Raw genomic sequence first — 16,398 nt, forward strand, 5'->3', positions numbered from 1 at the left:
TTTTCAGTTTTATATCCCACATATCGGTGAAATTTTGTGGTTCTCGACTTTTTCTGTCTCACTTATTCACTTAGCATAATGATCTCAAGATCCATCCATGTTGTTGCAAACAGCACTATTTCATCTTTTCTTATGGCAGAATAGAAAAATTAAGAATAGAATTACCATATGACCCAGCAATCCCTCTCCTAGGTATCAACCCCCAAAATCTGAAAACATTTATCCATAAAGATATATGTGCTGCAATGTTCATTGCAGCTTTATTTATGGTGGCGAAAATAAATAATTTAAGGTTACACAGCTTGTAAGTTATTTTGGGCATCAAACCCAGATCTGTTTGCCTGAACAGAAAAAAATCTAATGAGATTTTGTGGGGACTAACATAGGAAGTAAAGAAATGAACATGAGGGGTAAAGAAACAGTGCATTTACAGGAAGAAAAAACAGGGTATCAGAGTCCTGGGGCCTCTGGGAGGAACACTTCAGGGTGGGAATGTTGACTTCCGATGTGGAAGAGAGATAATTAAAATGGAGACTGGAAAAGAGATAGGAGGAAATAGAAAATGAAAAAGAAAAAACAACATAAGAACAGTAACATAGAAGAGAAAGGCAACAGAAATGATTGTGTCACAAACTAATGAGTCCATTTCATCATCAACACACCATCGGCAAAACTCCATTCCCAGAAGTATGTCAGCAATGATTTCCTAATTGCCGAATCCAACAGTTACCATAAGTCCCTGTCTATTGTCACTTACTGAAACTCTCTCTTCCCTTGGATTTCTGAGTTTCCTCCTGCTTCTTTGATCTTTTGTTTTTAGTGTTCTTTGTTTAGCCTTCTTATTTCCTCTTTGTATCCTCAGCTATTGGAATGCTGTTATGTCTTATATTCTCAGCTCTTCTTATCCTTTAACCTCTCCTAGATAATCTGATTTCTGCTATAATTTCAACCACCATCTATCTACATACTGTTGACTCCCAGATTGGTATTTCTGGCTATCCTGTAAGAATGAGACCATATATCCAAGGGCTTTTAGATCTTTCTCTTTAGATTTCCCACAGGCACATAAAATTCAATATATACACCAAACAAAACTCATTATGTTGGTCCCTCCTTGCCAACCTTGCTGGTATTCACTTCCTTAGAGAACAGTTTCTCCTGCGTTTCCTATATTGGTCGGTGATACCCCTGTCTGCTTATCTATTCCAGTAGGACACCTGAACATCATTCTCAACCCTTCTGTCTCTGTTAATTTACATATAGAATCTGTTATCCAGTCCTACTCTATTGACTCCCACCTAACTTTCCTGTCACCCTTATTTTCTGTTCTTATTGCCACTGCCTCAGATTTGGACCACCTGTCTGAGACTATTCCAGAAGCTGTGTATCTGCTTTCTTTGACTCCCAGTCAGCTTAGTCCAAATTATGCTCAACCTTCTTTAATAATATTCTTTCTAAAACTCAAATGTTTTTATTTCGTGCTCCCCCTATGACTCCTAGAAAACTTTTCCTTATTACCTGCTACTTAAAGCATAGTCTAAATTCTCAGTATGCCTCTTCATAACTTAACCTTTGCCTACCTTTTCAGCTTTATCCTGGTCTACCAAGTTCTTAGCAGATATACAAACCAGTAAATAAAAGCATGGATATACACAAATAGAAGAGTTTACAATTAAAGTTTCATTTCTAAATCTAAACAACAGTTTATAAAAGTAATTAAATATTTGCTTTCTTTTAGGTTGTAGACAAGTACACATTGATAATGCAAGTACAAGACATGGATGGTCAATTTTTTGGATTGACGGGTACGTCAACTTGCTTTATAACAGTACAAGATTCAAATGACCATGCACCTTCTTTCAGACAAAATGCTGTAAGTATATAATACCAAAACCTATTTCTGTCTATTGCCGTTTGTTATTTAATCTGAATTAGTAAACATTTATCATACTTTGAAGTATATGTGTTTATTTTATGAATAAAATTAAATAGTAGACATATAAAACTGTTTTGTTTATTCATAGTAGTATTTATATTACCACCCTGTTGTTAAAGGCCATAACATTAGTCTACCTTTGTAATGAAATTCCTCTTTCATTTAAAGATAACCCTTCATGAAACAATACCATTTATGATTCACAGTTTAAAAAATCTAGGCAAAAACTATAAAAACAAGTACTTTTGGAGTGAATGAAACATTTTACTTTCTTTGTAAAAGTTCTCTTTATGAAGTAAATGTTTAATGTATTCTTCCTGTTGCAGTATAAAGTGTCAGTAGAGGAAAATGCAGTCAATGTGGAAATCTTACGAATACCTATTGAAGATAAAGACTTAATTAACACTGCCAATTGGAGAGCTAATTTTACCATTTTAAAGGGCAATGAAAATGGACATTTCAAAATCAGTACAGACAAAAAAACAAATGAAGGCATTCTATGTGTTGTAAAGGTACAGTAATAATGAATAATTGACATCTTGATAAGTTAACAAGTTTTAATAAACTAACGGTTTAATAAACTAAATGGTTTCATAGACTCTACAAGTTGCAAGAGAACTTAGTCTCTTTAGGCCAACGGTTCCCATCTAATGCCGCCTTTCTTCTATCATTTTTTTTGCCAATTATTAGTCAACTAATTCATGCTTGAACGTTCTTAATTATAAGAATCTCCTTATCTTCATTGGCAGTTTATTCAATATTTAGAGAGTTCTGATTCTCAGAAGTTCCTACTTCTACTGTGCCTAAATTAGTCTCCTTATATTCAATGTCTTTGATCCAGGTTTTATTGCTAATGCTGTACAGAACAGGTGTAATTCTTTTGAAAAGCTGTTATATCCATTTGAGATTTAACCTTTTCTAAGATAAATATTCCCTATTCTTTTAACTATTCTTTACATGATATAATTTAGAAATGCATATTCTCCTCTCTCTCTCTCTTCTCTCTGTCCCTCGCCTGGTTGTATCTGATTCTTTTAAATGTCATATAGTATTACATGAGACAGCACTAAATGAGCTTATTCTTTCTTCTGTTTATTGTATTTGTCATTACACTGTTACATGTGAGGGTCCAGTTTATGAGCACAGAAAATACCCTGTGTGGGGGAGCACCCTTGGTTTTATATTCTTAGCCCAGAACAAAAATGAAAATTGTCCTGCATGCAGATATAGGCATTGTTCATTGAGTAAAGGAAGTTTATCTGCCAGTAACAATATGGCAGAGGCATTGGTACATAAACATTTCTATTTGAGTTATTTGCTCTGTAAGAATTTCCAGAGATTATGTCCTAAGGCTTGGCAAGTTCTGTCCAGATGTGAATAGTCAAATATATTTGTTTCAGATGACTCTCAATATCAAACCTCTCCCTATTTCAATTTTCTATAACATGATCTGCTCAAACTGAATACCTAAAAAAAAAAAAAAAAGAAGTTTTATAATTGAGAGAAATAGGAGAGGAAATAAGGAAATGGTACTAATATTTTTTCCTCCTTATTGGCCCAATTCGATCCAGCCTTCATTTGGACTCTCCAGAAAGCAGAGCCCAATACATGGATCTCAATGAAGGTAGATATTTAGGGTGTGGATCCCAGGAAGCCAGAGTAAAATTGGGAAAGTAAGACAGGAAAGAATGAAAAGTCAATCAAGTCTGTGTTATTGAGCTAGTCACCTCTGGTGTTCAATCACTCAATGAACCATGTAGAATTTACTTCAGAATTATCCTCTCAAAGATGGGTACCTGGGGAATTTATCCATCAACTTCCATCCTCCATACCCATGCCTGGTTGTTTGAAGGTTACCCCTGCGAGCCTCAACTCTCTTGAACTTCTTGGCTGAGCTGTGCCTGCCAAGGGAGCTCTCTGGCTTTGGAGGAAACCTTGACTCTGAAGAGCTGAATGTGTGTGTGCTTGAGATGTGAATTTATCAGCACAGACGAGGGAGGCGTCCACCACGCTGCATCTGAAGGAGGGGTGGGCTGAGGGGCTGTGGTAAATAATTCTTTTGAAAAGGGCGGCTATGCATCTACTACAGTTTCCAAAGCTGGACACATTTATGTAGCACTGGCTTTCACTTCAAAATTGATGTGATTGGCAACAGATTTTTGTAAAAGATTTCTCCCGACATCTTCATCTATGCACCTCCCCCACTTTCGCCCTCCCCATCTTGACTTTTATCTGGAAATAAGTCAAAGGAGTAGTTTGAGATATGAGATGGTTAGCTCATGCCCACTGCAGTAGCTCAAGTCAAAGACCCAAGCTCAGATTCCCTGGAGGGAGAGCAATTAGATGGTGATACTTGATTGCTTTTCCTCTGGCTCAGTTAAAATGTCCTCCCCAATAAAATTTGTATGCATCTGTTTTCATTATTTTTAAACAAAAGATAGCTGCACTTATATTTATAATTACATTCCAGTTCCTACACCTAGGGAATATTTTTGGAATTTTAAAATAGTTACCATTCACTGAGTAACGTTTATGTCACAGGGAATGATATTAGGCACCTCATGAAATTTATATATAGTTGTCACATCCCTTTAGGATAAGGTATTATTACCATTTTATAATTTTAGAAGTATTTGTTTATAGATTACTTTTTTGCACACTTTCTGTTAAGATTTTATATCAGGATCCGGGTTGCTTCATAAACATAATTTATTTTTCTTCTTTTTGCATACTCTGAAATTGTAAAAAGACAAGAAACATTTGATGAACAGATTAAGAGATTTTTAACCTTTCCAGCAACCCTGTAGTTGTTCCTATCAGTGAAGTAACGTGCCCCAATTCATACAGGTCGGAGGTGATAAAGCCAGGATACAAACCCAGATATTCCTGATGCAGAACCCTTCCTCTGAACCACTGTGCTCTTCTCCTTCAGCTGGATACCCTTGGGCCATGTTCCCCTCATGTCTCCTCATTTGCATATTTGGGTTACTTGACTTGATAAAGCCATGACTTCAGCTGTACAGCGGGCTTTCTCTTTTTGGAACTTCAATTCATTTCTGCTTCTCTCAGTTTACTGTTTAAATGATCTCCTTCCTCTGTCATTATCACCTTTTTTGCTAATCTTACCTTTTATCTTTCTTTGAGTCATTCATAACATGCTCTAACATTTTGGCCAATGGAACTTGAGTTCGCCATGTTATGACTTCCTTTCCATAGTGTGTGCAAACCTTAGAAAACCTTAGTTCATCACAGAGCTCCTTTGGTAACCACATTGGTCTTTAAAAGTATCTTATCCTTGTCCTTGGTAAAGATTTGTGTTTGTGTACTTGCTATATCTTCGAGAACTTTCTAACCTTTATGATGTATCTTTTATTTTACAATCAAACATTGTATAATCAGGGCATTTGAAATCCATCTTTCTGTCCTGTAGGTTACATACCTGATGGTGACTAACCTTCACCATCCTGGTTAAAGTAAAGAATCACATTGTGATTGCGCTGGAGGAATCCTTTAGCCAGGATTCTGTTTAGGATAGGAGTGTACTTTTCCTTCTTTCTTTCTTTTCTTTTTATATCCTAGAGGATTAAATAATCAGGTTAAACCAAAGATTGCTCGGGTATACTTCTTTAGCTGAACAAGGCTTCCAAACGTTGCCTTGTTAGTTGGTGTCTCCTATTATTACATCATTTTGACTGTTAACAAAAAACGCAACACTATTCCCTTCATTTACCGGTGTGACAGTTTGAGAGATTGAGAGATTACTAAAACCAAGAGGGTAGAGTGCTTATTATGTGCTACAATGTTAAATGTTATTCTTACAATAATTGTACAGAAAAGAAGACTTAGTTTTCTCTTAGAGAGAATGAGAAACTTTCCCAAAATCACACAGGTAGAATGTCATAGAGACAGAATTTGTACCCAGGTCTCTTTGATTCCAGGTATATGTTCTTAAGCACTGTTATATTGCTTTGCATAGCTATATGCTTTTGGAAAGTTAGCCTCTGTATTATCTGTAAAGAATAAGTAGTATTTCTCTCTGCCTCCCTAGTAGCTATTCAATATAATAATGAAACTGAAAGCACTTGGTAAACTATAGGATATTATTATTATTATTATTATTAATTTTTAAAAGTATTAACACGTTCTTGGTACTACTGTTTGTAATAAAAAGATAATTTGTATCTTAAAAATATATAACTTTTTTGGCACCGTAGAGACTGAGTTGGTACAGTCTTCAGCTGAGTCCTAGGTAATCTTTCCATCTCAGTGATTATTTCTATTTCAGCAGCAGCAGCAATAATAGTGCATATATATGGGCTTGAGCGAGGAAGCTATTGTTCTTGGTCATTCTCAACAGACAGGGTCCTTAGCTCCACAACACAACACCTCATTTTACTGGGAGTTGTAAGCATCTCGGTGCAGCAGTAGGATATTTTTGAACAATTTTTTTTCAATTAATGAAACAAAAAGTTACCCCATCGTGGAAGAGAATCATGTTTTTTCATTAATCATTGATTTCGTCCCAGTGGATTTCTAATCTTGTAATTTTAAGTCACTAAGACAATATCCAGCTAAGCCTTGAAAAATTGCATAAAGAAATTCTAAGGCTTTAGCAAGTGGCTCTGGATCCAATAACTGTACCTCCTCCAGTGCAGCAGCTGTTTCCTAAATTTGCATCCATTTCTCACTGTCAACAGATGCTCTGACTCTCTGCATGATCATACACCAACACGTGTGATTTGCGAGATAGTGTTCATTAGCAACAAATAAATAGATATTAATTTGTTTTCCCTCTTGACTCTGCAGTTTCTGGGATAGTCATTAAAACACCAAAAAGCGTTTCACATACTTTTTGTGAATTCTAAGATTCAGAAATTCTCTTGACTTCTTAGTGGACCCATGATACTAGTATCTCAGCCTGATAATAGCTAAGTGTGAAGAAAGGTTTGAAACAAAAATTTTACTCGTCAGTTTTGATTTTGTTCCATGTTCAGCCAGTGATTATTTTGATAAGCAGAAAGAGAATCAAAGAAAAAATGCTTCAACTTTCAGTACAGTATAAAATAACGTTTATGGATTTTGCTTAATCTGCTCTCTGAAAATCAATTATAATCAAAGGATTGATGTAAAAATTTTTAGAGGCTGGTGCACTGTTAAGCCATGTAGAATAGCAGAGGAATTATAGTGTGGTGGTTAAGGAAATGAACTCAAGCCAGACTACCAGGCTTCACACTCCAGCTCAAATGAGATTCTTTTAGCCTTGGGAAAATCAGTTTATCTCCTCTTCTCCACTTTGCTGCTCTGTAAAACAGGGATGATGATGATAATAGTACCACGGAACATGTCATGTTTCTCTTACTTAACTGCATTTTTACGATGAAAGTTTCTTTAGACAAACTACAGACAATATCAAAGTATCATTCTCAAATTGTCAAGATATAATTTTCATAAAAAACAGATAGTGAGCATGAGTAAAAGTTCTACTTAACTCTTTAAATGAAGGAGCCAGTAAGGAGACAAAACATATTCCTAAGAAGAAATGAGAACCTGGATGGGTTTTGATAAAAGGAAAAGCTGAAATAAGATTGGTCAGTTACATGCCTGATAGGGCAATTAAAACATGCACTGGAAATATCTTTTCTATCAGAGAGAAAATAAGATCATTGCACATCTTCAATTTTGTTTAAGTTGACATCTAATTTCATAAGCTCTGTAAAATGCCTGGGCCCTACTCAATAGTAAATAATAAGTGAAACAAAGTTGCATTCTCCTAGACTGGTCTGTTAGTACCCTAAAGCAGGGACATAAGAACACTTATCTTTTTACATTATCCCCAAGTTCAGAATAATTTTCCTTAGTAGAATGAACTATAAAAATACTTAAGAAATTGCTTTTCCATAACTCTATAAAACACCTGCAGAAACTTGTGGACTATTCTTGCTAAGGGCTTAGTGAAGAATCACCTCTCTCTTTAGTGAAAGATAGAAGTCAATATTGACTAAATGGGAAACTGAAATTTTTGTAGCCTTGTTCATATTGAAAAGTGTTTACATGCTATTTGAAATATCAAATGTATTTTACACTCATACTGATGTACATGTGTGTTTTTTTAAGCCACTGAATTATGAAGAAAACCATCAAGTGGTCCTGGAAATTGGAGTAAGCAATGAATCTCCATTTACCACAGATATTCCATTCAGAGTGACATCTATGAACACAGCTTTGGTCACAGTTCTTGTGAAGGATCAGGATGAAGGACCTGAATGCAACCCTACAGCCCAATATGTATGGATTAAAGAAAATTCAGCAGTGGGGTCAAAGATCAATGGCTATAAAGCCTATGACCCCGAAACTAAAAGTAGCAATGGTTTAAGGTACAAAGAAATCTATAAACACATACTGATAATATTTAAAGTAATTGAGACAGTAACATATTTTAATACATTTTATCTTTCTAAAACCTATTTTTATTTTTTATCAACAGGTACAAAAAATTGTATGATCCTGAAGGGTGGATCACCATTGATGAAAATTCAGGGTCAATCAAAACTTCCAAAATTCTGGACAGGGAGGCTGCAACTTCCAGAAATGACTTATATAATATTACAGTCCTGGCAATAGGCCAAGGTAAACAAAAAAGTTTTCACCTGGTATTTTATAAAGGAATTGCAGAATAATGCAATTATTCCTGTGATAAATACATGGAATTTTTAGATATTATTTTAAAGACTCTGCTCCTATTTCTCCTAATCAGCTATCAAGGTAAAACTACTTAGAACCAACAAGCCGTGTCTTAATTATTTTTATATCCCCAGCAAGATGGGACCTTAAATGCTTATCGATCTCTATGTTAGAGGACAAAGATGAAACTGAACTCTGGGACTAGATGAAATGTTCTCACCAGACTCTTCTAAAACTCTTTATGTCACTTTAAATTGAGCCTTTAAATAGCTCAGCTGACTATTAGGTCAAAATGATTCTTTGCTTGAATTCTGTTCCTTAAAGTAAGCCAGAGCTTCTCAACCCTGGTTTCATGTTAAAATAATCTGTGACACTTAAAAAAAACATCAAGGTATAGACACTACCTTAAACTAACTGAGTCAGAATCCCTCATTGGAGAGTCGAAGCATCATATTTAAAAAAAAAAAATCTCCCAAGGTGGTTGGAATGTGTATTCGATTTGGAACAGCTTTTCTGTAGTCTCTTTTCTGCTTATTAACATCTGCACCAGAAAGAACCCAAGGAAATAGAGTTTGAAATTCAGACATTTATTTTTACTTTTTGGTAATAACTCTGGTAAAAAGTTTATTGACAGTTATATCTGATATTATCAATGGCAGTTCTCATTTTAGATGATCTGCAGTTTTCATTTATCCATCCATGTTCTTACTTACCATTTCTTCTAATAACCCAGGGTTTATTAAAAATAACCATGTATCATATTTAGAATCTAGTTGATTGCTATATTTCCTTAAGAAGCTATAAAAAACTTTACAAACGACACTAAGCCTTTTTCCTTTCTTCCTAGATGGTAGATCATGCACTGGAACACTTGTAATTAACATTGAAGATGTAAATGATAATGCACCAGAAATACTTCAGAATTATCTAGTCATCTGCAAACCAAAGATGGAGTATACTGACATTTCAGCTGTTGACCCTGATGACCTTGTCCATGGTGCACCATTTTATTTCAGCATGCCAAACACTTCTCCAGAAATCAACAGAATATGGACCCTCTCCAAAATTAACGGTATTCAATGAAAAAATTACGATTAATATGCTCTGAAATAACTGAGAATGGATTTACTTATTTACTTACATGAAACATGTAAAATTGATTCTCATTAACGTATTTTAGAAGCCTAAGTTAAACTTTATCAAATATTGTATGGGGTCTATGTTATATATTGTCCATAAGCTGAAAAAAATCATAATTTTCATGAAGGCAAAATTTACTTTTACCACAGACAAAAAAGCTTTGCTAAAATATTGGGCAACTTATTCTTAAGTTTTATGTTTATTTTTTATTTTCATTTTTTGTTGTTTATTAAGTAACTCCAGTGAGGTGATGAGAGAACAGAGGATGGGCAATTTAAGTTTGCTTGCAAGCAAACTCTGGAAATGTGGAATCTGAGTGTATGGGACAAGCACCCTATAGCGTGTTGGAAGGAAACATGGTGGGATATGGACAGAGGTCTGACACTGGTGCTTTCAGGGCAGTCTCCTTGGCAGTGATTTCTAGGCGGTGTAGTTCAGCCACGGTTCACTGCTTCTTTGTTACTGGGTCATGCTCTTTCTTGCACCTGGACTTCACTGTATGCTGTCCCTTTAGCCTAGAATACCTCCCTTCCTATTTCTTAGCTTGATATTAAGTCATAATATTTAGGGAGCACCTACTATCTACAAGGCACTCTTCCAGACCCTGGGGATATATACAGAGATTAACAACAAGACAGACATGACTCCAGCTCAGATGCTCACATCTAGGAACTCTTTCTCGAAGTAGAAGGATTAGCACCATGACCTTTTGCTACCTTTATATAGTGCTTTTTCACGTTGTATTATCATCTGTTTACATTTCTCCTCCAGTAGATAGATGAGTTTCTCAAGACATTTGTAATACATTTTTATATTTCCAGCACCTAGCCCAGTGTTTAGTAGATGCTAACTGCTTAATAAATGTTTGTTGAATCAATAATACATTAATAAATATGCAAAAAAGGGGGAAAATACTAGGGTAATAAGGAAATCAGTGTTGTTAGACTTTAGAAAGTTTTAGTAGAAATACTGTGAGATTGGGTGGAAGGAAGTATGGAATCTGGTGATGGTACCAGGCAATGGAGAAGGGCTTTTGTACAGTAGGTGGCAGCAGGTATGCATCGGGGGTACACAAGTAAGACAATACTGCATCCAGATTTAGGTTAAAAAGGTGACATTGGTGACAATTAGGAGGACAATTTGAAGAGGGCAGAGCTGAGTTGCACGGAAAATCAGAGGCTGATGCACTCGTATGAATGAATGAGACATGACTTTGGCTCAGTTTGTGGTCTTGAGGGAGCAGAGGGATTTGAAGGATCTTACCATAGACACTGTATGATCCTGAAGGGTCAACATAAACCCAAGGAGTAATTCACATTCCTTGGGGAAGCTCCAGGAATGAGGTGCAGCCAAAAATCTTTGAAGTCCTTTTAAGCACGGCTTGTGATTTACAGATGACGGCCAGGATGTGCATGATGCTGTTAATATTTTGTCATTTCACTTAGTGCATTGCAAAAACTCAGGAAGGTTGTAATTGTCATTGAAAGTGTGTGGAGCTTTGGGGTCAGTTGATAATAAGGTCATTAAAATAAGGTATTGAGACTGTTGGAGGAAATAACACAGTTGGTAATACGTATTGTTATATAGAATAGCTGTTTTTGCGTAAGCCTTATGGCTAGCCTAGGTGACATTAATTAGCTTTCTGGTATTGAGAATACTTCTGGAGGCAAGGCATTAATCACAAAGTGTCTATTGTGTTTTGAAAAATTGCCTTATCCATAAGGTTAATGGACAGGCACCAGAAGGCAAATGGATAAGAGAATGTGAACTTAAAACATCCATTGTTTGTAACTAAGTGTTAATTCTTTATGAGTCTCATAAATTGTTACTACAGAAAAATGCTTAAAGTGTATGTGAAAAGCCAATCTAGAATTATTAGTTTATAGATAAGGGAATAAGTAAGGCACTATTAAATACTGTTGAAATGCTACTGAGTCATGCTAATGCTAAATTATTTCTTTAATTTTCTCTCTAAAATTTTACAATGAGCAACACATAATGTGGTTATGTTAAAGCTTGAAAAAGATGAAGATAGTCATTGATTTTTATCCATTTTCATGTGGCAGGTGGTCCTTTGAGAATAATATCTTTATCAACCAGTGTGGTAAAACAAATGCTAAGGGAGAAACATATGTTCATTAAAAATATAATTCTTTTATTGTCTTTCAGATACAGCTGCCCGTCTTTCATATCGGAAAAATGCTGAGTTTCAAGAATATAATGTTCCGATTACTGTAAAAGATAGAGAAGGTCAATCTGCAACAAAAATCTTGAGAGTTAATCTGTGTGACTGCACTCATCCAAGCCAATGTGTGGCGACTTCAAGGAGTGCAGGAGGAATATCACTTGGAAAGTGGGCGATCCTTGCGATACTACTGGGTGTAGCATTACTTTCTTGTGAGTCCTTTCACTTACTTAAGGTTAAAATATAGAAGAAATAGCTGAGTTCAGGAAAAGGTCTTTGAAATTAATCTTGTCCAGCCATCCATTAGATGTGAATCCCTTTTACAAATTCCTTTTGTATTATTATATGAATTCTGGTTAACATTTTCTGTGAGAAGGAGCAAGATCCTTTTTGAGATGAAAGATTTCATATTTGGACAGAACTGCTGAAAATTCCTTAGACTGTGCTCAATCTGTCGACATATAACTTTTATTTTTTGGTCATAGTGCTACCTCTTTTAGTACTATGAAACAATCCAAAGCTTTTGCTATATCAAAGCCCAATAAAAGCCATGTTCATTTCATGCCTTCTCACCATTCAGCCACAGACTTATGGAGATGTTCAGATTGCAGGAATGTCTCTTTTTTGATATTACTTGCTGATTTTTCATTCTATTAACCTCCTCACCAGTTGTGTAGTTCCCAGGGGCACTGTATCTTTTCCTCTCTTTATTTCCACTGAATCCTCCAGGTCACATTAGCTGTTGTTCCTTTATTCTGTGATAAGAGTAGTGATTAAGGACAAGACTTGGAAATCAGACTGTCTGAGCTTGTACCCCAGCTTTGTCATTTGCACGCCATGTGACCTGGGCCAAGTTACTTAACTGTGCTTCAGTTTCCCCATTTGTAAAATGAGATAATTACAGTAGCCTACTTTATGGAGTAGCCCTGATGATTAGTTAATGCATGGGAAGAGCCTTAAAACAGTGTGTGGTATATTTCTAATAAGTGTTCATTATTTCTCATCAACTCAACAAAATAAATATCTATTGGACACCTATGATATCCCCCAAACTGTGTCTAGGTACGTGGGATTCATAAATGAACAAATCAGACAAGAACAAACAAAACCAGTCTGTCTGGAGACAGGAAATTAATAAATAAACTAAATGTGGTGGATTAAAAAAATAGAGCAAAATAATTAGGATTTGTAGTGCTGCAGAACGCCTGAGGGGGTAAGTGTGGGAGATTGGTGCTAATGATTGCAATTTTCAGTAGATGATTAGGTCAGGCCTAATGGAGAAGGTAACCTTTGATGATTTTTGGAAAAGGTGAGAGAGTTAGCCAAGTGGAATACCTGGGGAAAGGGCTTTCAGTCGGAAGGGAAAGTCAGTTCAAAGGCCCTGAGGTGAGAGTATGCCGGGGGAAATCAGGTAATGGCAAGGAGGGGAAGAGGCATAAGACATGGAAGCTGAAAGGTCCAAGGGCCCACACAGAGTAGGTAGGGGTTGGTGCACTTTTTTTGTAAAGGGTTTCAGTTTTAGCCAGTGAAATCTGCCCATATAGCAAGAAAGCAGCCATAGAAAATATTTAAATGATGGGTATGGCTGTGTTTCAATAGAACTTTATTTATGGACACCCAAATTTGAATTTTATATAATTTTCACGTGTAATAAACTATTACACTTTTGATGTTTCCAGCCATTTCAAAACATTAAAACCATACTCATGGGCTGTACAAAAACATGTGGTAAACTGGATTTGGGGCTGTAGTTTGGCAATCTGTGGTATCAGAGCTTGTAGAACATGGTAACGAAATGTTGTTATTACAGTTAGTTTTATTGTAACATATTTCAACCTCCCAAAATTATGATGTAGAATGAAAATTCTGAATAGACAAAATACAAAGTAGGTTCAATTATGAGACTTGGAGATAAATCTATTTTGGGAAAAATGTTTTGTCATGCTTTCATATAGGCAAACCAACCTTTAGGGAGTCAATAAATCTCTTTTAAAGTCTTTGGCTTAAATGTCAGTGATGTTTTTTGGAAAAAAAAAGTACTACTTAAGTCATGATTCTAAATACTTTAATATGATGGGTAAGGGGGGTGGGGGGTGGGGGGTGGGAGATGAAGGTAAGGGGGATCAAATATATGGTGATGGAAGGAGAACTGACTCTGGGTGATAAACACACAATGGGATTTATAGATGATGTACTACAGAATTGTACACCTGAAATCTATGTAATTTTACTAACAATTGTCACCCCAATAAATTAAAAAAAAAAAAAGAGCTACCATCAAAACATACATATAATCATGCCAAATTTTAAAATCTAAGCTAAATCATGGTCTGCTAATTTAGAAAGGTCAAGGTGATTTATGGGACACCGCGCTTAGTGACTTTATTTGCCTCCTGTGCACCCTAAGATACAAAAGATGCGTATTTTATTTTGTGTATGTTAAACTTTATATATTCTTTTTTTTTTTTCAAATTCAGCTGTTCTGCTAACTTTAGTATGTGGAGTTGTTGGTGCCAGAAAAAAAAAAGGTGTTCCTGAAGATTTAGCACAGCAAAATTTAATTATATCAAACACAGAAGCACCTGGAGATGATAAGGTGGTAAGTAATTTTTTTTTAAATGAATATTTATCTATGAGTATCTCCCGTAATTTCTTAATTCATCCTCATGAAGTTATTTTGACATTTAGGAGTTAATTTGTATTTTCAATTGAGCCACATTTTGTAGGCATAAGTATTTAACTGTCAATATTCAAATATTTATGTAGTGGCATTTATAAAATTTTTTACACCAGGTATATTGTCTGTAATCTTTTTTCTACTCTCTAGTGTTACGATTTAAAACCTGCACTTTGATGTTGTAAATTTATTATAACAATCTTTTTGGCTCCTCTCTACAATGTATATTTCCAGATATTGTTTTTCTCTTTGACTGTTTTTAATAGGAAAAAAAAAAAAAACTTGCTACAAGCTCTGAAGATAAACAAAGAAAATGTCAAAGAAACATATGTTTTTAAAAAGTGTGTTTGTGTGTGTGTGTGTGTGTGTGTGTGTGTGTGTGTAGAGTGAAAGATTACTGCCAGTCTCTTTTCTTATATATTTCTTGGGACCTCTGAGGTGTTTGGCATTATGTTTCTTGTTTTTTTGGGAAGTCTATAAAAAAAAGCTCTTACAAGGCATGTTATCTCCTTAAAAAGATTTCAATTTATTTATGAGAAATAGAATCTACTTTGATAAGGAAAATAAATAGGCAATGATATTAAACCATTAGCACCAATGTGATAGAGCATTGTCTGTGTTCAGAGACACTTCTGACACGTAAGTATTAATATAAACCTGCCACCTGGATCAACTGGAAAGGCCTGGTGAAGGAGGTACAGGTTACTCTGTAATTTAAAGAATAAGAAGGGTTTGAAAGTGAAGAGATGTTGGGAATAGCTAAAGGGGAGGAAAATAACCTAAAGAATAGAAAAGGAGGTGACAAAGTTTAGGGATTATTCAACAAATAGTAAATAAATTGATGTGAAATAGAAGAAATTATGTTTTGGAATAGAGGCTTGAAACTTTAGTTAGGCTTTGCACGAGAGGCTATAAGAGGAGTGGGAGGTGGGACTTTCATAGGCCACGCTAAGGATGTTGGATTTATTCTTTCATAAGGGAGGCTTTTCTGTACAAAAGCAGCCCAAGGTGATCAGTGTGATGCTACATCAGCAGGGTGATCAAGGTGAAAAGGAAGATATGGAGAAGGAGTTGCTGATACCCTGTGAGACTTAACTTTGGGGAATGCACTTGGGGGTGGGCAGAGAGTAGAGAATGTAAAACAGCGGTGTGGGCTTAGCCCCCATTTTAGTTTATTTTCAATTCTCCTCTCATTAGCTTAGAAATATGATCTCTGAACGTGTATTTATAATGACAAAATTATAGTATCAAGGGCCTTTGAACATCAGGATTTTTTTTTAAATAATAGAAATGTGCTGTAGCAGCAACTTAAACCAAAAATATAGAGTAACAGTGCCACCAAATGGCTACTTTTTAGTTCTCTTTTTCTAGTTTTTTTCCCCCCTAAGGCAATAAGTATGTAAGACTTTTATAGGTATTTTTCACGTTTAGTAAATCTGTACTTGAAAATCTTTCAGTTTAGTTAGAGACTGCATATTAAATAAAAAAGAAACATAATCAGATCTGACACACTGAGGTTCCCGCTGTAACTAAATTTCTCACCTGTGGTCCAGAGGATTGGTGTGAAGTTCCAGCGTCAAGTTAAAATTTAATCAATCAATCTTTTTTATTTTAAAACATTGCCTTGACTCTTTGTCCTTCTCTAGTGTCCTCAAGTATCCTTTTCTTTGAAACTGAGCTTTTGGAAGGAAAGGTTTATACTCGATTACGCTATGATATTACTTCCTGTTCACTCAGCACTCCTTGGAATTTCTTTTGACAAAGATCACCAGTGGCCAC

General features: G+C 35.5%; 1 protein-coding gene across 2 annotated transcripts in view; it reads left to right on the forward strand.

The window, feature by feature from the left end:
* Positions 1–16,398, forward strand: part of DSC3 (desmocollin 3) — a 46,886-nt gene that overhangs the window by 23,438 nt on the left and 7,050 nt on the right. For both annotated transcript variants that reach the window (XM_019741195.2, XM_074340199.1), the window contains exons 8-14: positions 1,739–1,873; positions 2,263–2,448; positions 8,051–8,310; positions 8,421–8,563; positions 9,465–9,689; positions 11,927–12,154; positions 14,420–14,541. In XM_019741195.2, coding sequence (XP_019596754.2) covers positions 1,739–1,873; positions 2,263–2,448; positions 8,051–8,310; positions 8,421–8,563; positions 9,465–9,689; positions 11,927–12,154; positions 14,420–14,541 — 1,299 coding nt within the window. The remainder of the gene's footprint in view (positions 1–1,738; positions 1,874–2,262; positions 2,449–8,050; positions 8,311–8,420; positions 8,564–9,464; positions 9,690–11,926; positions 12,155–14,419; positions 14,542–16,398) is intronic.

The sequence above is a fragment of the Rhinolophus sinicus genome, linkage group LG09 (genome assembly GCF_036562045.2).
Source record: "Rhinolophus sinicus isolate RSC01 linkage group LG09, ASM3656204v1, whole genome shotgun sequence".
Taxonomy (NCBI): domain Eukaryota; kingdom Metazoa; phylum Chordata; class Mammalia; order Chiroptera; family Rhinolophidae; genus Rhinolophus; species Rhinolophus sinicus.